Source organism: Meles meles, chromosome 4, assembly GCF_922984935.1.
Source record: "Meles meles chromosome 4, mMelMel3.1 paternal haplotype, whole genome shotgun sequence".
In the NCBI taxonomy this organism is placed as follows: Eukaryota; Metazoa; Chordata; class Mammalia; order Carnivora; family Mustelidae; genus Meles; species Meles meles.
The window spans coordinates 159,279,805-159,307,617 of NC_060069.1; the positions used below are offsets into that span (position 1 = coordinate 159,279,805).

Genomic DNA, 27,813 nt, shown 5'->3' on the forward strand with positions numbered 1-27,813 from the left:
TTTGGGTGCGGGGTTGGGGGCAGCGGAAAACGTTCCCTCCAAAGGCTGAGGTTTGCGCCCAGAACAGGGGAGGTTGCGGCTCTTGGAGCAGAGCATGGGCTGCTGTTTCCAGAATTGGCCTTTGAAAAACAAACCTTCTTTCCACTGATATGGAAAACGTATTTTCCATGCGTCTAAGTCCTGGACTCTTGAGTTAATAGACAATGGCAAACCCGTGATGATCTTTGTACCTCTGACTCTGACCTTTAAAAAAAAAAAAATCAAGCGGTTCCTTCCTTCCCTGGCAGAATTTGGAGCAGAAACCTCGCTGGCTTTCTGCTTCATTCCACTAGGGGGACCCTCCTGCTCTCAGATGTTTGCGAGTTGTGCAGGCAGGTGAAGGAAGCTCATTGGTTTACGGGAGGCGTGATGCCACCGGGCAGCCCTTTTTAAGAGAAAAGCCAGGACCCGTGGAAGAGCGACCCCTGAGCAGCGTCCTGGGTGCTGAGCACGGTGCCGAGCACAGGGATCCCGGAGCTGCTGTGTTAGAGCAACATGAGTGAGGTGAGTGGCCCTGTAAGCTGCAGAGGGAGACTTGGGGTGAGAAGGGACGGGGGCCACAGTTGGTCCCGGAAAATGTGAACGGTTTCCCAGTGGCGATGGAGCACAGATCAGCCCTGAAACTATTTGCTTTGAGGCTGACCCTACTGACATCTTGGTTGGTATGGCAGGTGCAGACCCCGGTTAAGTTTGCAACTTTAAAAAAAAAAATTGCCTTAGAAGGAGAGAGGGATTCAATGTGCTTCTGATTTGATTGTGACTTTGGAAAGTGCTTTGGGTGTAAGACCTCCTGAGAGAAAGCTGATGCTAGTCTTGGCGTCTCTGGAGGTTTGGGTGGCTTCCCGCTTGTCCTCACGTGTTTGCTTGGGGATACCTTGCGGAATGTTGGCAGGAAGGCCATCCGGTGACAGTGAGGCTTGGGAGAGAAGCGGGGGCAGGATTTCACGGCACGGCCATGGGAAGCACAAACTCTCTGTGCAGTCAGTCAGAGCACCGCTAACAGGCAGCTCGCCCGGACCGTGACAAACCTGCCTGTGGGGACGGGGCTGGAAGACAGGACGGACGTGGACGAAGACCAGCTACCATGTTCCGTTGCAAGTCCCTTCTCCGAATATGTTTCTAAAGAAGAGATTTTGTGGGGGGCAAACTGATAGCCCATTTTATTTTAAAAAGAGCCTGTTCTCTTTCTTTTAAATGAAGCAGGTTTGGGGGTCTCCACCCTCTAACTCAGCTCAGTAACCCAGACAAGTCCATTTTCATGTCCTTTGGGTCGACACTTCAATAATGACTTTTAAAGACCTTTTGTATTCTCTATCTTTTTTTTTTTAATTGTTTTTGACAGATGGGTGATCCTTTTTTGGAAGTCTAGAGTAAAATTAACTTCAGAAATAAGATGTGCCTTCACTACGTTTCTCTCTCTCTGATGGGTGACTTTTGACATAACACGACAGGAAGGAGTGCGGGAAGCATCTCCAGTTTAGGAGTGAGGGTTGGGACAGAGTGAGGATGAGGGAGTGTGGGAGGACGGTGGGAGGCTGGGAGCCTCCCCCCATGGATATGGCTGGGAGCTCCAGAAATGCCAGTGCACCTCACTGTTGCCTGTTCTCAGCCCCCAGCTCCGTGTCTAATGCTCCACTCCTGTTACCCCATTTGCCTCCCCAAATCGTGTGAGGAAGGTGCCAGTATTATTCGCATTTGACAGATGGGGTCACTGAGGCACAGAGAAGTTCAAGGTCAGCTGGTTCCAGGTTGGGGGCAAGTGAGGGGCAGGACTCAGATTGCATGGCGGGCGGCCGGCCGCTGGGTGGATCTCAGGGTCCAGAGAGCATATGGAGCTCTCTGAGCCCTGGGTGCCCCCGAAGGGGGGTGGGGAAGAGGAGCTGAGGCCTTAAGCAGAGACGGGGCAAGGTGGACCCAGGCTCCGGGTCCTGCGGCTTTCTGCTGGACTCCTTGAGATTTCTGAGGCTCCTACCCTGTGTCAGCTCACCCTGCTCCCAGCGAGAAGTGATGGCTGGGGAGAGTTGGTCTGTAGGTATACAAATTAACGGTTTCACGGAGAGTCGGAAAACAGTAGCGCCCTGGGGGCCCTTCTTCCATAGTTGGCTGCTCTGGGTTCTTCTGGAGCGGCGGTTCTCCTGCTGGCTCCCCTCGGGCTCTCACTGCATCTTTAGCCGGGGCTGGTGGCCGGCATCACACGCATGAGCTTTCTGGAATGCCTCAGCTCAGCGGGGTTCACCTAACTGTGGGTCCCCAGGGAGAAAGCAAACATCCCAGAGCTCAGCCCATGATTAGGGTCACAACCTCGTTTCTGCTGAATGCAAAATTAGGGCAGCTCTGCCGTCGTGCCCTGCCCCCTCCCCGTCCCCTCTTCCATTCTCCCAGACACCTTAGCAGGCCACTGCAAAAGCTTCCTTGAATGTTGATAAAACACTGCAGGAGGCACATCTGAAGCCTTGACCTCCCTTTGCTCCCACCACACCCCTTCCAGCTCCCTCCTCCAACTTTCTCCCCTCCTGCCCCTCCTGCACCAGCCTCCCCCCCCCCGCACCCCGCCCCTGTCATGCAGCCCTAGTCCTCTGGCCACCAGCTGGGTGACCAGCTCTCTGGCTAGTCCCCAAGTTTCTGGGTGCGTGTACCTCAGAGAGTGGGAATTTGCCCTTTCACTAAAACTTAAATCTGCTTAAAACATTTAATAAAGTCGAATAGAAGCTCCTTTCTGGGTAGAGCACTGAACCTCTCCCCACCCCAAAGCTTTTCCTTGGTTGGATGAATTACGTGTGGCTTCAAAGCTCTCAGGCAGGGACAGAATTCAGATGATCGTTTACTTGCTCGTGTAGCGAATTACTGCAGAGGGCCAAAGCAATGGATTTTGTCAGGCTTTCCCCTGACTTCGGGATTTGTTTGAGTCTGGTGGGCGAATAGTGCCTGCTCCAGCTGACAGGGTTTGGGGTCCGCGGCAGAAATCCCCGGGCTCACCGCTGCTCCCTTGAACCGTGCTGGAGCTGGGCTGTGAGGAGAGGCCCCCGAAGGGCCAGGTGGTCCCTGGGTGGCCCTATTGCTCCAGCTCTTCTAGCTTTTAGGGGGAAGGCGGTGAGGGATGGGGAGTGACTCCAAGACACAGTGTCATCTCTATCCCCCGTGACAAGGCTTCTTGGGGGGAATGGTGATTGAAAAGAGCAGCTCCGGTATAGCGAGGAAAGTCAAGTCCACATTTAGGGCACTGAGAGAGTGGAGGTGGTTTGTGGGAGTGTCCAACTTACATTTCAGGATTAAAGTATGTCAGATGGGCATGGAGATAATTTAGTAGGAATCACAATGCAGGTTAAGGTGTATTAGTTGGGTCAGGAATCCTCACCAGTAAGGCCGAACTTTACAAAGCCCTTCTCTTCTCTCTCCAACTGGACCCGCCGCACAGGGGAAGAAAAAGACTCCCCTTGTCGAATCACCAAATACGAGTCCCATGAACAAGGACAGTCTGCCCCATTTTCTCGTGCAGGTGTGAGTTTTAAGTTGCTCTTCAAAAGAACTTATTTAGGAGAGCCAGGAGCCAAATTTTAATGCGATAAAGGCACGCATTTGGAGAATCAATTTAAAAAATGACACCCACTATCACCCTATTTGAGAGAGGATGGGGGCAGCTCCTATTGAATAACGCCTCGGATGACAGCTCTTAATTAGACCTGAGACCCCTTCGAGAAAGTGTCTTCCTGTCACCGCTCTTTTCTTGCACAGGCTTGGATGGGAGGTTGCAACTCCACGTCAGGGTTACGCGCCTTTCTTCCATCCAGACACTTCCCACAAAAGGACCATGCTCATCAGAGGCATGGTGGGAACACACTGAGGACGCTTGAGGGCAAATGTTTAGACCCACATGCTTGTCCTTAACACAGCATCAGAAGCTACTGGCTACGCATTAAATCTCTAAAGAAGGAAGGGAGCCACATTGTCTGGAGAGAGATTTGCAAGGGGAGGGTAGGCTCACTTAAGTCTTGGGTGGGGGCATAGGAAGGAGAGGATTCTTTTTTTTTTTTTTCAAAAGTAGGCATTGGTTAAAAAATATCATATGACCCTTTTTTGGACTTACCTAGTCAGTCATCGAGGAAACCCATTGCTAAGACAAACTGTAGGAAACCGTACTGAAGTGAGAATTATCATAGTTGTGTGATTTAATATGACTTCATAGTGAACTCTAGCGAATGCTAATGGGCAGGTGACCTGGTTTGCAGAGAACTGTGTGGTTGAGACCAGTTAAACGCAGATTCTGAGGGTAACTGCATAGGATGGATTTTACAACTGGCCGCAAAGGCCTAGCAACAGAAAGCCGAAGGACAATTCTGTTTCTTCTGTAATTTTAACCTCATTTGGGCGTAGACCAGCCGCAGGGATGTAGGAAGGTCTAGAAGATCCATGTTTTGCTGGATCATACCAGCTTAGGCACTCTCTCTACTCTGACTGCCAATGTTCGGTCCAGAAAGACGCCAGTTCCAACTTGGGTCCTCAGTTCAACTTTTCCGGTGTGGGAAGAAGTCACAGTTCAGCCGGGCAATGTATTTGCTGGGCTGACGGTTGTAATGGGCTGCCGTACAATTTGTTGCCATACAATTTGTTTCCATACAATTTGTTTCCCTGATCCTACGTTTCATTAACGAATGGTGTGTGATTAAGAAGTCTCCCTGTTTTCCTCTTTTGAATTCTAAGAATGACAGAACACAAGATGTACTTTTTTTTTTTCAGAAGGAAAAATTGAAAAAATGACTCACACTTGATTTTATTAAAGGTTTAGTTGAATAGTGTGATCGGTCCTCAGCTCTGTCCCTGTAGGCTCACTGTACTATCTGAACAGCTGAATAATATCACGAGCCCAAGTCTGGAGCTTTTCATTAGTTTAGAAAGGCTTTCTAGAAGGGGTTTCTTGCTGGAGGGTGGTGGAAAAGAAGGACTTTAGAGGATACATACACACAGATCTATGTTATGTTAGCCTGATGGTTTTATAAAACATAGCATCCAAGCTCATGCTTTTATTGTCTTCATCTGTTTGGGTTGCTGTAAGAAAGTCCCACAACTGAGTGCCTTATAAACCATAGACAATTACTGCTCACAGTTCCAAAGGCTGGAAGTCTGAGATCAGGGAGCTGGCTTGGTCAGGTGAGAACCTTCTTCCTGGTTCATAGACAACCATCTCCTTTCTGTGTCCTCGTTTGTTGAAGAAGGGACAGGGAGAGCCTGGGGTCTATTTTTTTTTATTTTAGAGAGATTTTTATAATTTATATATTAGACACAGAGAAAGATAGCAAGAGAGGGAACACAAGCAGGGTGAGTGGGAGAGGGAGCAGCTGACTCCCCACTGAACAGGGAGCCCGATGTGGGGCTCAATCTCAGGGTCCTGGGATCATGACCTGAGCTGAAAGGAGACGCTTAACAACTGAGCCACCCAGGCACCCCAAGCCTGGGGTCTTTTCTATGAGAGTCTGAGTCTCATTTGTGATAGCTCCCCACTCATGACCTCATCCCCTCCCAAAGGCCCCACCTCCTAATGCCTTCAGCTCGGGGATTAGGATTTCAACACATGAATTTTGAAGAAATACAAACCTCCAGACCATAGAAAGTACTATGGGTTGCATTTTATTTATTGGCATAGGTCATATTGGCATATGGCTGTGACCTTCCTTAGGACAGGAATGAATTTACATTGTCCACAAGACCTGGATCCTGGTCTGGCACTTGGCAATCTTCCTTTATGGGACGAATAAGGGGATTTTGTGGATTTATCAGTTAATGGGACCAACAGACCCGACACCCTCTTTTCTAAATGTTGAGATTTGTAGTCCAGACGGGTTTGGAAAATAAAAGTTCTCTCTCTCTTTTTTTTTAACTCCTGATTTGAAACCTGGGTTTGTCATTTAAATCTTTTAAGTTGGAAATGGATACATTGTTATATATGCAAAATAAATCCTTTGACAACAGGCAAAAAAGGAGAAAATCTAGGGAGAATCTGGACAGAAAGAACTCTTGACATTTGGAAAAATGTCAACGAAAACAGGGGAGCCGAGGGAGGGACAGATAATTCTAATATTCTGTAGTCCGGGGTTGTCTCCACTGGGACCATTTCACTTTAGATAAGCTCTATGAAATTCAAACAAAAGGAGCTGTAGGCAGAGCAGCAGAGCCCGTGAATGCCCTACAAAATGGTTTGCTGGATTGAAATAGAAAACCAATTTGACTGTGCTTCAGGGGGGATCAGAGAGAGCCCGAGCAGATCTTTAGTGAGATAACTCCTCACGTCGAGTCACGGTCGACCACACTGCAAATCCTGGTATGTTGTTGAAGGCAAAGTATATCCCACATACAGAAAGAAAACTACATATTCAAATATTTTAATTCATATTTAAAAATTAACCATTGATATTTATATTAATTAACCAAATGTTCAAATTAATAGTTACATAGACAAGTGTTTTAAGTTAATTTATATCTGACATAGAAATATATGACAATTCATATGCAAAAAAGAGATGCATTTGCCTGTCTCTGGGGAAACCAGATACTGAACTGGGTGACTTTGTCCCCGTGCGGTCCAACAGCCTCTGTCTCTACATTCCTGTCATTCCTGGGTATCGACCGTTTACCATGCTTCATCCCATCTTTGGAACGAAGTGAGGTACAAGTAACGAGGAGAGAAAGATTTTCCATTCGATTTGGTACAGGTGCCTTTCGAGCGTGGATATGAGGATATTCTACAGATCATTGTTTTGCGCCATAAACCAAGTGAGTTTGCCACACTTGCTGCTGGTCCAGACCTATAAATCCAACATCCATTTCTGGGCTGTTTCACACGAACAATTCAGTGTAAGTTACACATTCCAGGCATCAGTCTGCTTGAATATTGTTTGTGCCTTGCAAATAGTCCGAAATTTATGCTTCAGAATCTCACCAAATGATTTTACATTCCATTTCTGAAAGGGAAACGCTTGGCCATATTTATACCATTGCGGGCAGAAAAATCAATCACCCTCTAACGCCATTATTTTGTATTTTACTCTTAAACTGCCACCTTATAAATAAAAAGAAGACAAATTAGCACCATAAAGCAGGAGGGGAATCATCCACAAATTGAAACTCCCCTGCAGAACGTTGATGGGAGAAGCAGCTAAAAAGTATGAATTGGTAGAAGTATTGGAATGAAGCAATTTTCATATCATGATGTAACTAAACTAGAGAACAGGAAAACCCTTTTCCCTGGAAGGTTTCTGCCCCCAGTTTGAGGGCAGTCATGGGCTTTGCCAAGACTGAAATATCTCAAGTCATCTGTACTTTGATCCTTTACCCAATGATATGGAATGCCTTCTGAATGTTAGTTTTTGAATATTTGGTTATGCCTCTTTGGAAGCTCTTTGATAGCTGAGGTTGTGTCTGGATTGGCTGGAGATTACACTTTTCCTGCTATTACAGTCCCACCTGTGGAGTCGCAGCGCAGCAAAGAAATGGTCATCTGTCCTCATAACGCACGACTGGCTTGGCCAAGGTTCTAACAAAGTGATCGGTTATCTTGACCTTTTTTTTTTTTTTTTAAGATTTTATTTATTTACTTGACAGAGATCACAAGCAGGCAGAGAGGCAGGTAGAGGGATAGTGGGAAGTAGGCTCCCCACTGAGCAGAGAGCCTGCCTCAGGGTTCCATCCCAGGACCCTGAGATCATGACCTGAGCCAAAGGCAGAGGCTTAAACCACTGAGCTACCCAGGTGCCCCTGGTTGTTTTGATTTTATACAACACCTGAAAAGAGGACCCCAGAAGTTGACAAGACTCATCAACAATTGTCTTGCAAAAACAAGATAAGTAAAAATAGAACAAGAAAATGTGTTCTCTCTTTCTCCCCAAGAATTTTTTTTCTTTAGCCAGTATTCTTTTATGTCCTCAGGGGCTAAGTGCCACTATTTAAAAATTAAGTAAGATATTATACCTGGGGTACCTGGGTGGCTCAGCTGGTTAAGCCTCTGCCTTCGCCTCAGGTCATGATCTCGGAGTCCGAGGATCAAGCCCCGCATCGGGCTCTCTGCTCAACAGGGAGTCTTCTTTCCCTCTGCCCTTCAGCCTGCTCGTGCTTTCAAATAAATAAATATTTATTAATTATATTAATTAATTAATATTAATATTAATTAATATTAATATTAATATATTAATTAATTAAATATAAAATATCCCTCGCTCTCAAATAAATAAATAAAATCTTTTTTTAAAAAAGATATTATGCCTGTTTTATTTTATCTCATATTTCTTTTTAAAAATTTTAAGCAATCTGTACACCCAAATGGGGCGTGAACTCGAAACCCTGAGATCAAGAGTCGCACACTCCACTGACCAAGCTAGCCAGGTGCAACCCCCATACCTGTTTTTAAATGGAAGATTCTGACACATATAATTTCCTTATTAAGTAACATCCTTCTTTTGTCGGGGATTATGAGAAAAATATCACTTTTCTTTTCCTGGGCTTACGAAAATGGCAAAGCACACCTGGGCTTTTCTTTTTCACATTTCCCGACGCTTGTTTGATACGCAGAGAAACCCCCGATGCCGTGAATGGGTCAAGCAGTCGGTAAAGGCACTTTTTCCAGTCTGATGGCTGTGGGTCAGGAGCTCGCGGTGGTGCTCACGAAGATGTTCTAGCAGTAGCGCCAAGGTTAGGTCGTACTCCCAGTTTCCTTGTTGCTTTTGCTGATGGTGTTTGTATTCTTTTCAATCTGTGCAATTTTATGCAGTTTTATTTTAATTGGGGTAAAAAGCCTACCATAAAATTTGCCATCTTACCCATTTTTATGTGTATAATTCAGTAGTGTAACATGTATTTACTTTATTATGAAATAGACCTCCGGAACTGGTTCCTCCTGCAAAACTACACCTGAAATTCTACACCGTTAGACAACAAGTCCCCTCCCCAACCCCCTTCCTCTGGGATCAGTCTTCTACTTTCTGTTTCTGTGGATCTGATTACTCCAGGGACCTCGTATAGGTGGGCTCAGTATTTGTCCTTTTGTGCCTGGTTGATTACACTCAGCATGATGTCCTCAAGGTTCTTCCATGTCATGGCATGCAAGACTTTCTAAAAGTCACTTGCCTACTTAGTGGGGAGATTAGTTTCGTTAAAGGTAGATTACGTAATCTATAAATCCTCCTCCCGGAGCTCAAGGAGCTGCAGTGCAGCACATGATGATATTCTGAGAGCAAGTCAAGACTCGTGGGACTCCCATTCTTTCCTACTCACCAAGTGACAATGTCCCTATCAATCCGGAAAGTAGCTATTGATAAAACCTTATTTTGTTCTTATTGATTTTTGAGCCTAGAAAGATATACATAGAAATTTTAAAGTTTCCTTCACCGTGCCTGGTTGTGAGAGTTAAGAACCTTACAGTTCCAGAGATGCCATTCTTGCCGTAGTCTGTATCCGTGCTGCCCTCTGGGGTTGTGCTGTGTACAACCTGTGCAGCTGAACATGGTGGTCCTGCCTTTTCCTGGGGTGGAGTCACCCTGCTTAAAGACCACTGACCTAGAGAAAAACGGTCATTTCTATGGTCCTACTTAGAATTCACAGAATTGAAGGAGACCACAGTTGTCATTTTATTCAAAGTAGTCATTTTAAAATAGGGACCTGAGTGCCCGAAGGCAAATTTTGTTAAAAAAATCACAGAGCTTCTTGAGGAAAAGCCAGTGTGGGTTTCACTTACACATTTCCTTTCCTATTAGATTTCTCATTTTCTGTCACATCCTGGATACGACCCAATTTCTTTTACACCTGCCCCAATTCCATTTAGGATTTAGACATGAAATCTATGGAAAACAGTATTGTCCTGGATTTTTTTTTTATTAGCCTTGAGTAAAAAAAGAGCAGCTACAGAAATCTTGATGAAGTCATTCTTTCTACCCCAAGTCTTCCACTTTATTTCTAGAGGGTCAAGTGTGCACTCTGAACCTCAACTCTTGTCCCAATAACATAAGGAGAGTCAGTGAGCTACCATGAAGTCCCTCGTTGAGACTGAGCCTGACCGTCTTCTGCCTTGACTGCCAATTTCCTTGACTTTGTCTTTACATCAATCACTTTCATTTCTTGCCTCCCCCCCCTGTTTGAGTTAGCAAGAGCATCTGAACCCCTCAAATAGAACTCTTAAAAAAACCTTTGCTCGGAGAACGGCAGCCCTTTGGTCAAAACCATTGGGTGTATCGTCCGTAGTCACTGATTTTGTCAGCCACATATCCTTCTGCCTTCTAGAGCAGGAACCTTTAAAACAGAAACTATGTCTTCTACACTTTTCCTCTCTCCGGTACATGCCCTTCAGCCCACGTGGATGGAGAGTCCATACGTGTTGTATGCTGTGCTGGGTGAATGAAGAAGACATGGCCCATACCTCTCACCGAGCTTAGAGGCTAGCCAGGGAGACAGAATCCTGTGAAATTAACCTGACTTCACATGTGATCACTGTATAAACTAGTGGAAACACTGACTAGTGCCATTGTTGCAGGGAGGAGAGGAAGGAAGGGTTCAGGGGACCTTCCCCATGGAGTCAATGCTTCCAGAAGTAGGGTCTCAGTACATATTGACTGAGGAATAACCACCATGGCTAATGGTTAGTCTGAAAATTCATGAATTTTAGAACCACATGACAATTTAGCGGTCTTCAAGTCCGAGGAACAGATACATATCCATTATGCTACTATAGTTGATTTCTACCTCTTGCCTGATGATACAAATTGCTTTAAATGTGTCAGACATTCTCCCAACCTTATCAATGGATATTTGGGTTCTATTAAATTATCATGTCTTCCTTTAAAAGTGTTCAGTGAGTCATCTCTTTAGGACATTGGAAGCAGATTACACATGTATCATCAAGAAGACTTTTGGAATTGTGCAAATTGTACCTATTGTTGCATTTTAAAAGTTCCATGTTCTACTTGTGAGAAATGCCTAAGTGAATTCAGATATGCCTGTAGCCCTCCTTCCGTACGAGTAGTAACGTTTGTCTAGGGCAAGATATCACAGATCACGTTGTATCTCAGAGCCCCTGGTGGCTTCCTCACTGTTGTGAGTGGCTTCTTCTCTTTGGAGTTGATTCAAGGCGTGGGCTCATCCTGGTATTTATGACTGTTCTCACATATGCATAAGTCCTGTCAAAATATAGAGAGAATACGGTACCACATCGCAAATATTATTTCTGGCAATGTTCTATACCTCAGAAATGTGGGCTATTTCACCTATTCGGGAAATGAAGATAATTTCTTAAAAGAGATGTAGCAGTTTGTCAAATCCCTCCACCAAATACCTCATGTGAGTTTACTGTTGTCTCATCTGGATTTAATCCATTCCATCTTTAAGGAGGACTCCTCCTGGGGCGCTATTTAGTGAATTTCCATGCCACCCTTTTTTTGCCGTGTTCTTGCTGAGGGCCAGATTTGGCTGAAATTCACGCGAGAGCTCCCTGACCATGGAATTTGGGATGAGGATTTTGAATTCTTACGCGACAAACGCATAAAGGCAGCCTCCTGTGGTAACTTCAATGCTGTAAGCAGTGCCCTTGGGGGACGCCCGACTCTCTCTCCCGGGTCCCTTGCATATTTCCACCAGGAGGAAGGACAGGGACTGAGGAGTCAGGCAGCTCTCCACCAGCAATGAGGCAATTTCAAGACGAGCAGCAGCTGTGTGATTTTTAGCGCCTGCCCACTTCCTCAGAGATGCCTTTTGAGGTGATGGTGGCTCAGACAGAGCTGGACGGTCCTGGGGAAGCCCATGTTTGGACGGAGGGCAGGACAGTGGCACGTGTGTGGGGCCCCAGGGAAAAACAGACATGTGGGGGCTCCAAGGAAAACATTATTAAGAATTTCAAGACCAGGATGCCTGGGTGGCTTGGTTGGTTAAGCGTCTGCCTTAGGCGCGAGTCATGACCCCAGGGTCCTTGGATTGAGTCCCACATCCAGCTCTCTGCTCAATGGAGAGCCTGCTTCTCCTTCTGCCCCTCCCCCCAACTCATGCGCTCATTCTCTTTCTCTCTCTCTGACAAAAAAACAAAACCAAAACCAAAAACAACCTTTCTTCCAAAATATTTAAAACAATAAATAAATAAAAAGAATTTCAAAATCATGATGATAGAGCATTAAGCCAGGCTTGGGGCTTTTACGAGACAGAGGCCCTATGTGATTGCACAGGTCACATGGCCAGGAGGCTGGCTGTGGGCGAAGCTGGGGGCTTCCTGATTGCTTTTTAGTGGAGAGAGAGAGAGAGAAGGAGAGGGCAACAGTGTGTGCTCTGATGAAGCATTCCTACTCTTTGGCAAAGTCAGGGGCCTTTTCTGTATTCTTCCCTCACCCAGAGGATGTTTTCAGAATGGCCCATGCCTGCCCATGGGAGCAGGTGGCTGGAGGGTCTTCCTGCTGAGTCAGAGGGAGCATCGAGGCTGGTTCTGAGCAAGCCCACCCAGCAGCATGCTTGCCCAAGAAACCAGGTGATGCTGGCTGACCGCCCAGGACTGCTGCGAGGTTGGAGGAATAACTTTGATTATAAAGCACTTGGAAAGCATACATTTTTTTTTTAAAGACCGTGTAAATGCAAAACTGTGACCCCAGTGTGGAAAATTTCCTGCACTCCTTTTCAAAATGACTTCACGGAGTGCTGACCATTGATTCAGATGGATGTGGTGGGCGGCCGGCTTGCGCCGAGGTACCTGCTACATCACGGGTTCTTCCCTGGGGGGGGAAGGGACACGGAGAGCAGGCGTATGAGGCTTGTTCAATTGAAGAGATGTTTCATGCTTGGGAAGCAAAGGGTCCTCATCAGAGCAGGAGCCTGGGTCAGGATGTGCAGATACAAAGCCGTGCCATGGCCTGAGCGTCAGTTGCCCGGATCAACCCCGACCCAGGAAGGCGACCTTGACCTAAGTCACACCTGGGTTTGTTTTCCAGCAGATTACATGGCTCTGGATTTGGGGGGACTTGGAAATAAGACAGGGAGCCGCTACCCGGCGAGAAGGAGGTAGAGCATGAGACTGAGCTGGTAGGTGGTGCTGGTGTTGGTGCTGGGTATGCGTGCATTTCATCTTCCGTGGGGAGAGTGCTAGAATTTTCACCTCCCTGGGGTGCAGCGGATCAGACGGCCGTCCACCTCCATCTGGTCTTCTAATCTGTCTCCTTTCCCTCCCCGAGCCATGACAGCTGATTTATGACAAAGCAATCCCCTTTCTTCCAGAAGTACACAACCTCAGACTTCTACGTGTTCTGAAGCTATTTTCGTTTTAGTTGAGTGGGGGAGAAAAGCTGGCTGCCTCTTCATTACCAAAAAAGAAAGCCTCCGGTTTCTGCAGCCTCAGAACACCCCCTCAGGGAGAAGCACGCCGAGGAGCACGCCGTGCCAGGTTACCATCTGAGCGTTATCACAAGGAGTCCGCACACGAGCCCGGAGCTTCAGCTTCCCTCGGAGGGGTGCGCAGAGGGGAGTGCGCGGAACTAGTTCAATGTGTGAGAAATAAATCAGGATGCCCAGACAGAGGGAATGACGGAGTGAGAGCTGTCCTCACAGTCCCCGAGCCCCGTTCTCACGGGCGTGGGAAACACGTCTGCAGGTCTGGGGTCTGAGTGTGCTGAACACTGCACAGAGGTGACCGGGGTCCCTGGCGATCCTGTGAAGTATGTTCACCCCATCTTTCCCCTGAGACTGTCAAGGCATGTTCACACGCAGAATGTTGGGTGATGTGGACTTCCACACTGAGGAGGAGCAAGAAGGAGGGTCAGGAAGCATGATCCCCACTCTGCCACCACATGGGTCAAGGCATAAAGTATCTGTGCCGTTGATGGCAGGGGGTCATCGAGGTCAGATCTTCCATCTTCCAAGCCAGTATTGCGCCCTCTACACGGGCAAGATGAAGCGGCCGGTGTGCAGACGCCCAAACCAGTCTGCCTGCGTTCACACTCCTTCCCTTCCGGAGGAGCAGCTGTAGCTCCTTGGGCAAGTCACTGCGTCTCTCCCTCTGCGCCTCGGATTTTGTATCCATCAGATGGGACTAATTGTCCTTTCCACGTCCTGGGATTGTTGCTACAGAAGCGTTCCACTGTTGCTCTGCAGAGATGGATCCTGCTGCCTTGGTGCAAAGAAGGAAGGCTTTGCCAAACCTGGAAGCATGATCTCTCACTCAGCCTTAAATGGGTCTTCTCTTGGCTAGCAGTGGATTTGGCTGAGGCTCTCCCCTCTCCTGCAGCATGTTTTGTTCACTTGATGAGGAAGCTGAGTGTAGCCTTACATCATGGGGGGCTCAGCCGTGGTGGAAACATGTGGCCGTGGCGGATGGCCATGCAGGGCCTGGGAGGGGTGGCTGGTTAGGGCTCGGCAGGCCAAGATTCTCCTGGCTATGAGGGCATGTTCATCCTGTGGTCTTTGGCCTTCACTTGACTACACCCCACTCTGTGCTTTACCAGCCATTCTGGGGAAGGGAAGGAGGGATAGAATGCTGGTGTTTAGTGCTGAAAGCAAAGCACAGAGGTCTTTCTCTGGGGCCTCTGTAATCTGGGGGGACATGGACTGTCTGGCCTCACATCAGCTTCTCTGGCCTTTGAAATATAAAAGTGCCCTAAAAATAGTATGACTAGAGGAGGGACGGGCAGGCTTGGTGTTTTCACAGTGATACAGTCTAGGTCTCATTTTGTCCCAAAGAACTGGCCATGCCTGTTGGTTTTTGCCTCCTTCATCATCTGTACAAGGTCGATTTGTCCTTTACTGACTTAGTTTAGAGGTTCATCTCAGGGTCTGCCTTACCTTTATCTTTTATCGATGCTTTTCCAACTCCTTCTTTCTCATGGCTTTAGGCTGACCAGCTGTAGCTCCCAGGGTGGGGAGCAGAGCAAGTGTCCTTTTCTGCTCCACGTGGCTCTGGTGTCTTCTGGGTGCACTCCGGGAAGTAGTGCATATTGGGGTATCTGTGTTTTTGTCTGAGAGCTGGCTTTTGTCTCTTGCTGGGTCACGGCAGCTGTTGGAGAAGCATCTGCCCTTTACCCCGATGACCTTTATTGCAAGGATATTCTAAGCAGTTGCCACCACGATAGGAAGGCCACGAAGGAAGGGCAGACGGAGAAGCGTTGCTCTGGATGCAGATCAGATGTGGAAGGTGAATGATGACGCCCACATTCATGGAACATTCTGGAAACTTACAGATCCATGGGGCTTCCCAGGACCCTCAGGGCAGGCTAGTTCTGCTCTTGGCGGGGTCAATAGAGGGGCTGTGTATTGGCTGACGCTTCCTTCTCAGCCTCAGCCGTGCGGGTCTCTGCAGATGAATTCCCTTCACACGTGGGACCACAGGACCGCTCCCGTCTCCCGGCTGCCCTCCCCGTTCTGCCACTGGTTACCATTCTACCCTCTTCCCACGTCTTTTCTTTCTGGAAAAAAAACACAAGCTGTCCTCTGTATCAACACACAAACACATCCACACTGGGATTAGAGGCCTACCTGAAATTAATAATAACTAAGAAGTAGAGACTACCTACTTTGTGAAAAAAATCATCACCAATCCCAATATTCTCTCTTTACAGTCTCGTAATAGCCATGTGAGCCAAGGTTTAATTTAATGTAGTTTAATGTAATTTGACTTAATTTAATTTATTTTAATCCTTCACGGAGAAGAAACTGAGCATATGAAGACGCCAAGCTCTGAGGAGTAAAATCCCTCGTTCAGGGTCACGTGTGGGAGCTGGCCTTCCTCCTGGTCCCCAAACTGCTGGGCCCAATGTGCTTTCATACCTTAACGCACTACAAATGGAACACAGCGGAAAAGCAAGAGGCAGACCTCTTTTGAAGCCCGGTTTCCTGTTGCTTTGCCCTCTGGTTCCTTTCAGGGCCCAGGCCCGTGCCCTGAGAGCATTTGCATCATATGTAATTCTCAGAGCCTGATGAAGGAGGTGTATTGTTCTGGCTTCATGGAAGCGGAAACAGGCTTAGAGAAGCAAGTGACCTGTGCGGGGTCACACAGGGGCTAAGGGGCAGGACTGGGAGAGTCTGGACAGTGTGATTCCAGGATTGCAGGAGACTTCCCTTAATTTTCTTTTGTCTTTCTTTCTTTTTTTAGTTGTATTTATAAAGGTATAATTTGCAGATAGTAAAAGCTACCTTGTTAGGTTTATAGCTGATGAGTTTTGACACGATTGCTTTCTAAGCACTGAGATACAGACTGTTGTTTTACCGTCAACTGTCCTGCTGCTGACTGTCGTACTGCAGACTGTCCTGCCGCTGACTGTCCTGCCGCTGACTGTCCTGCCGCAGACTGTCCTGCCGCTGACTGTCCTGCCGCTGACTGTCCTGCCGCTGACTGTCCTGCCGCTGACTGTCCTGCCGCTGACTATCCTATCACAGACTGTCCTGCCGCAGACTGTTGAACTGCAGACTGTCCTGCCGCTGACTGTCCTGCCGCTGACTGTCCTGCCGCAGACTGTCCTATCACAGACTGTCCTGCCGCAGACTGTTGAACTGCAGACTGTCCTGCCGCTGACTGTCCTGCCGCAGACTGTCCTGCCGCTGACTGTCCTGCCGCTGACTGTCCTGCCGCAGACTGTCCTGCCGCTGACTGTCCTGCCGCTGACTGTCCTGCTGCAGACTGTCCTACCTCAGACTGTCCTATCACAGACTGTCCTATCACAGACTGTCCTGCCGCAGACTGTTGAACTGCAGACTGTCCTGACGCAGACTGTCCTGCCGCTGACTGTCCTACCTCAGACTGTCCTATCACAGACTGTCCTGCCTCAGACTGTTGAACTGCAGACTGTCCTGCTGCTGACTGTCCTACCACAGACTGTCCTGACGCAGACTGTCCTGCCGCTGACTGTCCTATCACAGACTGTCCTATCACAGACTGTCCTGCCGCAGACTGTTGAACTGCAGACTGTCCTGCCGCAGACTGTCCTGCCGCTGACTGTCCTGCCGCTGACTGTCCTGCCACTGACTGTCCTATCACAGACTGTCCTATCGCAGACTGTCCTGCCGCTGACTGTCCTACCGCAGACTGTCCTACCGCAGACTGTCCTATCACAGACTGTCCTATCGCAGACTGTCCTGCCGCTGACTGTCCTGACGCAGACTGTCCTGCCGCTGACTGTCCTGCTGCAGACTGTCCTGCCACTGACTGTCCTATCACAGACTGTCCTGCCGCAGACTGTCCTGCCGCTGACTGTCCTACCGCAGACTGTCCTGCTGCAGACTGTCCTGCCACTGACTGTCCTATCACAGACTGTCCTATCGCAGACTGTCCTGCTGCTGACTGTCCTACCGCAGACTGTCCTGCCGCAGACTGTCCTACCGCAGACTGTCCTATCACAGACTGTCCTGCCGCTGACTGTCCTACCGCAGACTGTCCTATCGCAGACTGTCCTGCCGCTGATTGTCCTGCTGCAGACTGTCCTGCCACTGACTGTCCTATCACAGACTGTCCTATCGCAGACTGTCCTGCTGCTGACTGTCCTACCGCAGACTGTCCTGCTGCAGACTGTCCTGCCGCAGACTGTCCTATCACAGACTGTCCTATCGCAGACTGTCCTGACGCAGACTGTCCTGCCGCAGACTGTCCTGCCGCAGACTGTCCTGCTGCTGACTGTCCTGCTGCAGACTGTCCTGCCACTGACTGTCCTATCACAGACTTTCCTATTGCAGACTGTCCTGCCGCTGACTGTCCTACCGCAGACTGTCCTGCTGCAGACTGTCCTACCGCAGACTGTCCTATCACAGACTGTCCTATCGCAGACTGTCCTGCCGCTGACTGTCCTGACGCAGACTGTCCTGCCGCTGACTGTCCTGCCGCAGACTGTCCTGCCACTGACTGTCCTATCACAGACTGTCCTATCGCAGACTGTCCTGCCGCTGACTGTCCTACCGCAGACTGTCCTGCTGCAGACTGTCCTGCCACTGACTGTCCTATCACAGACTGTCCTATTGCAGACTGTCCTGCCACTGACTGTCCTACCGCAGACTGTCCTGCTGCAGACTGTCCTGCCACTGACTGTCCTATCACAGACTGTCCTATCGCAGACTGTCCTGCCGCTGACTGTCCTACCGCAGACTGTCCTGCTGCAGACTGTCCTGCCGCAGACTGTCCTGCCGCTGATTGTCCTGCTGCAGACTGTCCTGCCACTGACTGTCCTATCACAGACTGTCCTATCGCAGACTGTCCTGCCGCTGACTGTCCTACCGCAGACTGTCCTGCTGCAGACTGTCCTGCCGCAGACTGTCCTATCACAGACTGTCCTATCGCAGACTGTCCTGCCGCTGACTGTCCTACCGCAGACTGTCCTGCCACAGACTGTCCTGCTGCAGACTGTCCTGCCACTGACTGTCCTGCCGCTGACTGTCCTACCTCAGACTGTCCTATCACAGACTGTCCTATCACAGACTGTCCTGCCGCTGACTGTCCTACCTCAGACTGTCCTGCCGCTGACTGTCCTGCTGCAGACTGTCCTACCTCAGACTGTTGAACTGCAGACTGTCCTGCTGCTGACTGTCCTGCCGCAGACTGTCCTATCACAGACTGTCCTGCCGCAGACTGTCCTGCGCAGACTGACCTGCCGCCCCATAAAGTTCTTTGTGTGTCTTTAGATTCAGCTCTTTGCTCCCCCTTAGCTCCAGACCCTACATTCTTCACCATCGCACCCTAAATAAAAATAATCCCAATTTATGACGTAAGCTATTCGCACTGCCTTGAGAATACCACAGTCACCGAGGCCTGCATAGGTGTTTTGTAACTGACAGCGGAAGCGGTCGGAGTGTAGGGAAAGGATCAGGGGAATGAGGACAGTTCCGGTCCTTGTGAATCACTCCTGAGTCTCAAACTGCAGAGAGAGCGCTCGGTGACAGCAGCTGCTGCCTGGTCTTTAAATGGGTTTCTGTCCTGCTCCCTAAGATACTCTGACACCTGCTCACGGGGCCTCTTCAGGTCCATCTGGGAGAGAGGGCTAGGGAGGCTCCCTTGCCACAGAGCAAAGTACATTTATTTAACGAAATTTTCGTAATGACCATATCTTATTTTATAAATGAAAAAAAGTGTTATTTAAAAAAGAAAATCAGCACAGGAAAGGCTTTTAAGGGTGAAAAATACTAATTAAGAAATACGGGATGCCTGGGTGGCTCAGTTGGTTAAGGATCTCCCTTCGGCTCAGGTCATGATCCCCGAGTCCCGGGACTGAGTCCCACCTCGGGCTCCCTGCTCAGCAGAGACTCTGCTCCTTCTGCAGCTGCTGCTTTCCAGCTCATGCTCTCTCTCTCTTTCAAATGAATAAATAAAATATTTTTTTATAACTTTTTAAAAAAATATTTTATTTATTTATTTGACAGACAGAGATCACAAGTAGGCAGAGAGGCAGGCAGAGAGAGAGGAGGAAGTAGGCTCCCCGCTGGGCAGAGAGCCCGACGTGGGGCTCGATCCCAGGACCCTGGGATCATGACCTGAGCTGAAGGCAGAGGCTTTAACCCACTGAGCCACCCAGGCGCCCATGAATAAATAAAATCTTAAAAAAATTAAAATATGGCTGTAGGACAAAGTATAAAGTGAATTTCAATAAGACAAACCACACACAGATCCCTAAAAATGAAGTAGTCCTTTTGTAAATGGTCTGCGTAAACCACAGCAATGCTAATTACTTCTGCTACCATAAAGGTCAGGCTAAAGATGCTAGGGGCAGAATACAGCTTCTGGGGTGGAATTTCGGCCTGTGGGTCTTTCCCAGTGCCGGCGAGCATAGAGAGGGCAATGAGGAAGCCGTACAGAGATTAGTGCCCTTGTCCTTGAGGATCCCATCTCTTTTTCTTCTAACCAACGATTTTTTTTTTTAAACCCTTCCAGCTGAGGTCTCTTTTGACATTTGTTTCCACACCTTCAGGGATTAAATTAGTGGAGTTTTACTACTCCATTTTTGGATTGGAGAATTATAGGTGATTTAAAGTATTAGTGCCAAGAAATGAAATCTGTCCTGTACTTATCACGCAATGTTGGCCTGAAAGTCTCTTCTGCTCTTCTGACAAATTCAGGGACTTTGATTTGGAAGCAGCTTTAAATGATGTGCCTTTGATGTTCCCAAGAAGCCACCTGTTCAATGACCGTGGTGGCTCCAAGCAGTCATCAACTTCCTGCTGGCCAACCCAGCCGCTCAGTCCACTTCACCATGCCATGGCCGTGGTTTTGCTCCCCTGTTCATTTAAAGTCTGATATTTCATTCAAGAGACTCATGAATCTCTGTCAGTAAAATGTTAAATATAATACCATAGTAACACACATTTTTATTTCTTTGTAAACATGTGAGCAAAGGAAAACACAAAAAGTACTGGGAAGGGTGAGCTGAGATCTTCAGGGGCAATCCCCGTCTTGATGTCTCCCCTGGGCAAGGCGTCGATTCTGGGAAGAACCTGCGATATTCCAAACGTCGTGGCCCCTGAGCACAGTCCACACCGCAGACAGCAAGATTCCTGTTTTTCCTCTTATTTAGGACCCATCTGAGAAACTGCTTGTCACAATGCTACCATTTCAGGCGAGCTAGAAACCCTGAAACCATTGGAAATACAAATACAACAACAGCATGAAAAGAAGACAGCCCCGAGGAGAAAAATTACTTGGACGAAAATGTATCACCAGGGATAGACGGTGTTAAGTAGCACTTTCCAACAAGAGCTTCCAAGACATCATGGGAATGAGACGGATTTTTCTTTCGTTCTTTTGCCAGATCTCTGCAACTACTTGGTAGACAGAATCCAAGAGAGGCCGGATGTTGGGAACAGAGAGCAAAGTGCTTAAAAAAGAAAACACACACACACACACACATACACACACATGTGCACATGCAATGAAAATGCCTCCAAATAACTTCTTTCCTTTCTTTTGATGTAGACAGGGCATCCACTTGATATCGCCGGGTAACACCACCTCTGGAAAACTTGCAAGCATGCAAGTTTTGCCAACATGCAAGCATGCCTATTTGCAGCTGGGTCCTGATGTGCGGCCGGCCCGGGCCAGTGGTTATGACCGTTCCTTCTCAGAGGCAGGAACAGAGACTCCAGTAAGGGATGTCCCCAGCGATGCACAGCAGGGGTGAGGGCACCCTGACTCACACTGACCAAGATGTAGAAAAGCCCCCATTGACTCCCACTCACTCTGGTGAGCCCTGGTCCCTCACGTCTGCCCTGATCTTAGTCATCTTGGGTCGAGCTCTTACCCAGCTCATAGAGATGATTGGTTTATTCTCTGTCGGTCCCTCCAGGTTGTGAGCCAAACTAAGTCAGAGAATGTGCCCTTCTCCCGGGGACACTCAGGCCCAGCCCAGTGCCTGGCTCATTGGAGAAAGTGAACAGTCCAGGAATGAGTCTCTCACCCAGGCCGAGTCCACGCATCGGTCTGGCACTGAGCCCACAACCTTCAGTGCAGATGGGCCTGCACATTGGTGAATGTACCCAATTTTGACAATCTGCTTTTGTAAAAGATCTTTTATATCTTAGCCTGGGAGAGATCAAAATTCCTTAACTGGAGTATTTTTCTTCTGCTGCAGCAACAGTGAGAGGCTGATGCCAGGCCAGTGAGCAACCTCTTTCACTGTCACTGGTCGAGTCTCTTGGGGGGACTGGGAAAAAGGGTGGAGAATAGGTGAGACCCTGCTGACCTTGGGGATGGCCTGAGGCATTCACTTGAGAAGGTTCTTTGTTCCCCAAGCCTATGGAGGTTTTGGAAGTGGAGAACCTCTGGTCAAATCATGTCACTAAATTAAACATCAAACCAATAAAGATACAACACAGATTTATATACTTATGTTAATTAATTAACTAATTAATTAATTTTTAGTTTCACAGGTAGAATTTAGTGATTCATTAATTGCCTGTAACACCCAGTGCTCATTACATCACGTGCCCTCCTGAATGCCCATCACCCAGTTACCCCTCCTCACTCCCCTCCGTTTAATTCCTAGAGTTCAGCATCCCTTATGGTTTGTCTTCCTCTCTGTTTTTATCTTATTTTATTTTTCCTTCCCTTCCCCCCATGTTCATCCGTTTTGTTTCTCAAATTCTACGAATGAGTGAAATCATATAGTACTTGTCTTTTTCTGACTGATTTATTTTGGTGACAATTATACCTTCTAGTTCCATCCACATCATTGCCAATGGCAAGATTTCATTCTTTTTGATGGCTGAATAATATTCCATTTGAATGCTGTGAATGTACCTTCAGAAAACATTCTCAGACTGTCATTTGGGCCTGAAATTTAACCTACCAAAATTCATTTCACATTCCATTCTCTTCAAACTTCTGGAATGAAAAGTAAATACTTGATAAGGAAACCTGTGTCTCATCCTGAAGATGGAACACTATGTACTGTCTGAACGATTTTCCAAGGAGACATAATCTGTTCAGTGTTCTGAGTTTGTGCTGATGCAGAAGGTGGTTTCGGTAATTTGGTTTCATCTGTGACATATGATTAGTATACCCAATTTTACAGGTATTGATAGCAAAGCACGAAAGATGACCCCCCCACTTCAGTATTCTGAAGTCATATAACAAGAACTCGAAAAATGACAGCACAAACTCATAACCTATAGTTGTGTCCCATGAAAGAGCTGGAAATGGAAATTTCTAAAGACTTTACTCAAGTAATTTTCCAAATCCTTGAAGTTACGTAAATTCTTGAATCTTTTACTTTGGGGGGAATGAGTGGCCAGTGTCTGCTGGAGCCTTCTGGAGCCCGAGGTGAAAGGAAATGTCAGTAATACTGGTGCATCCTGCCTTCATGTACAATGTGGATATCTTGTTTATCATGACTTTTTAATGATACTTTTGATTTTCTAAAATAGTGCCTTAAAATTTTTTTTGTCTTTTTAAAGCTTTATTGAGGTATGATTGACAAATAAAATTGTAACGTACTTGCAGCGAACCAGTGATGGTTTGGTATACGTGCACGCTGTGAAGGATTCCCACCATCGGGTTAATGTCCACATTCCTCACCTGACAGACTCACCTTTGTGGTTTGGTGCGAACACGTAATTTGTACTCTCTTAGCAAATTTCAGTGATACAACACAGTGTTACCAATATAGTTATCATGTTATGCACGAGATCTTCAGACTTTATTCATCTTAGAACGTTTGTACCTTTTTACCAATCTCTTCTCTATCCCCCTGCACCCAGCCCCTGGCATCCACCATTCTACTCTGTTTCTCTGAGTTTGTCTCCCTCCCTCTTTCCCTCCCTTCTCCCTTCATCCCTGTCTCCCTCCATCTCTCCCTTCCTTCTACTCTCTCTCCCTCCTTCCTTTCTTGCTTTTCTCAGATCCCATATATAGGTGATCCCATGCAGAGTTGGCCTTAATTAATGGCTAATGGCTTTCTCGGCGCCCCCTTAAATTTTGTGTCTGAGGCAGTTGCCTCACTCACATTATCTGGTATTTGCTACTCCCAGGACACCAAGATTTCGTAGCGGATCGCAGAAGGAAGGATAGAGGACTGAGAAGTCATGCAGGCGCTCATTCTCAAAGGAAGTGTGGCTTTTGCAACGAGCATGCAGTCGGCTGGCTCACCACATCACCCATTTTCTATCTAAGCTGGCAGTGTGAGGACATCGGTGCCAGTGGTGGGTGTAGACCCCTACACACAGGCAGATAATCAGGCATATCTCATCTCCATGCTAAGCTCAAAGTGCAGGGAGAAATGGATTCAAAGCCACTTCCTTACCAGAAAGTCAGTGTGGTCTGTTCCACTAGTGGAGCACTGACTAGGAGCAGGTTGTCCGTGATGTTGCAACTTGGTTGAAAGAGTCACTCAGACAAATTGATGTGCTGAGTCAGACACCCTTCAGGTGTCACTTCTGACTCTGTCAGGGAGGACCCCGTGGGTGGCCAGCTTCGTGTGGGCTCCACGGGCTTCAGGCAGGTGAGAAGTGACAGCATGCCCCTCCCCGCCACACCACGCGCCTCCACCTCTGCATCTCCTGCCCAGGCACTTCCTCCTTGTCCCCTGGTAGATGCCAGCTGTGAGACATCTCCCAGCTGAGAAGCACCAGGAACTGGACTGGTGAGGGACAGCAGCCGGTGGCTTACTCGCTGACCTTTCCCTGCTGGGGTCCGCTGGGTCTCACCACTCTCAGAGGGGATGAGGTCGGTGTCAGGTGCAGCTGGCAAGCGGACTTGAGGACGAGTCTCCCTTCCCTCCTCCCTCCTCATTGCGCATGCCCTCTTTAACAGAGTTGTAGCACAAAGTCGTAGCATTTGCCTCAGGCTCTCTGTTCTGGGAAACCAAATGAAAGACATGTTCTTTGTTATTTTCCTGTAGTCCGTGGTGCAGTGGGACTGTCAGAAAAATGACCAAACTTACACATTGAAGTACCAATCCTGCCTTTTTATGGATACGTGGCGTGTTATGAGAAAGAACTATCATGTACCCATTCTTTACTTGGGCTCCTTTTTATTGGGAGTTTATTAAATTCTGGAGTTCTAGCTTCTTTTTTTACATTAACATATCATGTATTATCTGTTTCAGGGGTACAGGTCTGTGAATCATTAGTCTTACACCGTTCACAGCACTCACTATAGCATATACCCTCCCCCATGTCCATCACCCAGTCACCCCATCTGTACCCCCGCCACCCCCCAGCAACCCTCAATGGAATGCTATCTGCTTATTAGTTCATGTCACCGGGGAAGGATGCCTCCCTTCGGAGACCCCTGTGAGTTGCTTGGAAAGTGTTTAAGGGTTGGGGACAGTCCCCTGGCTGCGGTTCTGCCTCGTTCCCTCTGGGATCCTCCCTGTTTCTCTGCAGACTCCGTAGCGGGCATGCCTGCCACCAGCTCTTGCTGGAGGAGGTTACTTCAGTGTTGGAATCAGAATGTCTTGTGTCGCATCCTTAGAGGGCTATCTAGCATTTCCTAGTGACCAAACGAGGACAACAGAGAAAGAGGAAGTTTCCAAGCAAATGTGTCTGTGCTCTAAAAAGCGGAGTAGTTTTTATATTTCTGATTCTAAAAGTAAATTGAATGGAATACGCTTTCTCACACGAGACCCTCTGTCCCTTGAAGAGGTCTTGGGGATGAATGACAGGGACACTACCCTGACATGTTGGAAGAGAGAATGCCATTGTGCCCGAGGGGGATGGGCATCGAGCTAGTTTGAGCCGCGGAGTTGCTGATTTCAGACGGCCAAAGAAGGAAGGGACTGTTATTCCTCCAGACACTTAGGAAAGCTTGGAGAAGGTGCTGGGTCTGGAGTGGGACAAGTGGGACAAGGACAAGTGGAACAAGTCTGTAGTGGAGGGTCCCAGACAGGAGCATTTGATGGACATAAAGTTGTTAGGGTGGGGCTGGAGTTCACCAGGGGAGGGTCAATGAGAACATCTGTGCCATGGGCCATGACAAAGGACAGATGGAATCATGGTGCTAAAACAATCATGTGTGATGACCACCAGAGACGCCCCTCCTGCCCCAGAATAAACAAGCTCTCAGATAGTTCCCCACTGCACTCAGCCTTCCCCTTAACCATGCTGCAAGGTCTCAGAGAATTCTGAAATGAGATACTTCCAGTGAATAGTTCTTTTTCATCGGGATCATTTTCTGATCTGAGACGCCGTCTCCTTGTGACATCTATCAGTTTCATTCTGCCTCCATCAAACTAGACCTGACACAGAAACCCCTGTCTTAGAAATTCTGAAAAAACGAACTCCTTTTCTCCCCTGTGCTCATTTCATGTCGGATTTCCTCGGGTTTCTAAAACGTGATCTTTTATGGAACAAGGTATTCATGACATTTGAACGGTGTCACTGTTTAAGGTATTTAAAGACAATTAGAGTGGAGTGCACTCTTATTTTGCATTTTGTATTCCATTTAATTTTTTTTAAATTAAGATATATTTATTTTTTAAATCTTTTATTTTTTATTTTTTTATAAACATATAATGTATTTTTATCCCCAGGGGTACAGGTCTGTGAATCGCCAAGTTTACACACTTCACAGCACTCACCTTGCACATACCCTCCCCAATGTCCGTAACCCCACCCCCCTCTCCCGACCCCCCTTCCCCCCAGCAACCCTCAGTTTCTTTTGTGAGATTAAGAGTCACTTTTGGTTTGTCTAACTCCCGATCCCGTCTTGTTTCATTTATTCTTCTCCTATACCCCTACCCCCCATGTTGCTTCTCCATGTCCTCATATCAGGGAGATCATATGATAGTTGTCTTTCTCCGATTGACTTTAATTTTGACTTTATTCAATTCTACAACCCTGTCCTTTTAGTTTCTGAAAATCACTCTTCTCCCCCCAACTCATCTATGCGTTATGTGGGAAGGAATGGAGGGTTTAAACAGTGGAGTGTTCAGTTTTTGACAGCTGCCATGTCGCTGGCTGCATCCTCTGTAGTGATGGCCGGATCCCTTCAGTGCAACCGAACCAGTCTTCCAGTTGAAGAGGGCACTTCAACATAGGGCAAGAAGAAAGGGGTGTTTTACTTGCAAATCTACCATATTTAAGAAATGTGTCATTTATTTAAGTGAAGATGATATATATTCCTGGTTGACGGTTGAGGTAACGATGCCATGACTTGGGACCTAAATAAAGTTTGTAGGACAGTTAATGTTTGGCTAAGAACTGCAGCCACTCTCCATGGGAACACACGGACAGATCTAGTGTTCTGAAAACTCAAGACGTTCTACATTAGATATGAAGACAGGGCCCACATTTATATAACCTTTCCAACTTGTGGCTTTTCCTTCCACTCCTGCCACAGAGAGTTGGTTTACCTTCTCAGAATGGGACTGGATTGGGTGGGCCTTTGTACTTCATGGTGACTGGGTTGGGGAGTGTGGTGGGCTTGGGGAGTGTGGTGGGCTTGGCGACACCGGGACACTTGGTTTGATCACCTTCTCTCGAGTTATCCTCTGCACAAGGCAGGAAGGGTACACAGGGATGGTTAACTTGGTTAACATGGGTCTTTATCATTTACCCTATTTATTTACACGAACCAGAACCTGAAAGCAAGATTTTTCCAGATGACCCATCTACTGTTAATAAAGGGTTGACTAAGGATCTGGGAGTTTCTCATGACAACATTGGACACTAATGGGAGCTGATAATTATTTTTTATGATACTGTTTTTAGGTGGGACAGAATTATACATTTTGAGGACATCTTTACTCCTTAGTGAGAGTCACCTATAATGGTTTCCTCCTTGTCCAGTGCTCTGTCTCTCTTCCCAGGATCTTATTTAAATAGGTTTGTAACCGAGACAATCCCTGCAGGTCTCTCATCTCTGCGCACCAAAATCCTATCCCTAGTCTCCACTGTGTCACCAACTAGCTTCTGATCTTAGACAAACCAGGCTCCCTTCCTGGTTGCATTTTCTTCACCTGAAAATTAGAGACTTCATAATCTCTGCAATCTTTTTTTTAAACATTTTATTTATTTATTTGACAGAGAGAGAACACAAGTAGGCAGAGAGGCAGGTGAGAGAGGGGGAAGGCAGAGAGAGAGGGGGAAGCAGGCTCCCTGCTGAGCAGAGAGCCCGATGCGGGGCTGGATCCCAGGACCCTGAGATCATGACCTGAGCTGAAGGCAGAGGCTTAACCCGCTGAGCCACCCAGGCGCCCCTGCAATCTTTTTAAACTTGAAATGTATTTTCAATAATGACCAGAAAATTGGATTTACACAAAACTTCTGTCTCCGTGGACTAGAACCATTCTGAACACCACGTTATTTAAAGATAGTAGTCGGGTAAGGTTTGAGGAAGCATGCTTGTATGTTGATATGTATAATAGC

General features: G+C 47.5%; 1 protein-coding gene across 1 annotated transcript in view; it reads left to right on the forward strand.

Annotated features, from left to right (window-relative positions):
- The first annotated feature begins 397 nt into the window (after positions 1-397).
- The window catches only part of PCP4 (Purkinje cell protein 4), a 62,176-nt gene continuing 34,760 nt past the window's right edge, over positions 398-27,813 (forward strand). The window contains exon 1 of the mRNA XM_046002782.1: positions 398-543. Coding sequence (XP_045858738.1) covers positions 535-543 — 9 coding nt within the window. The 5' untranslated portion in view covers positions 398-534. The remainder of the gene's footprint in view (positions 544-27,813) is intronic.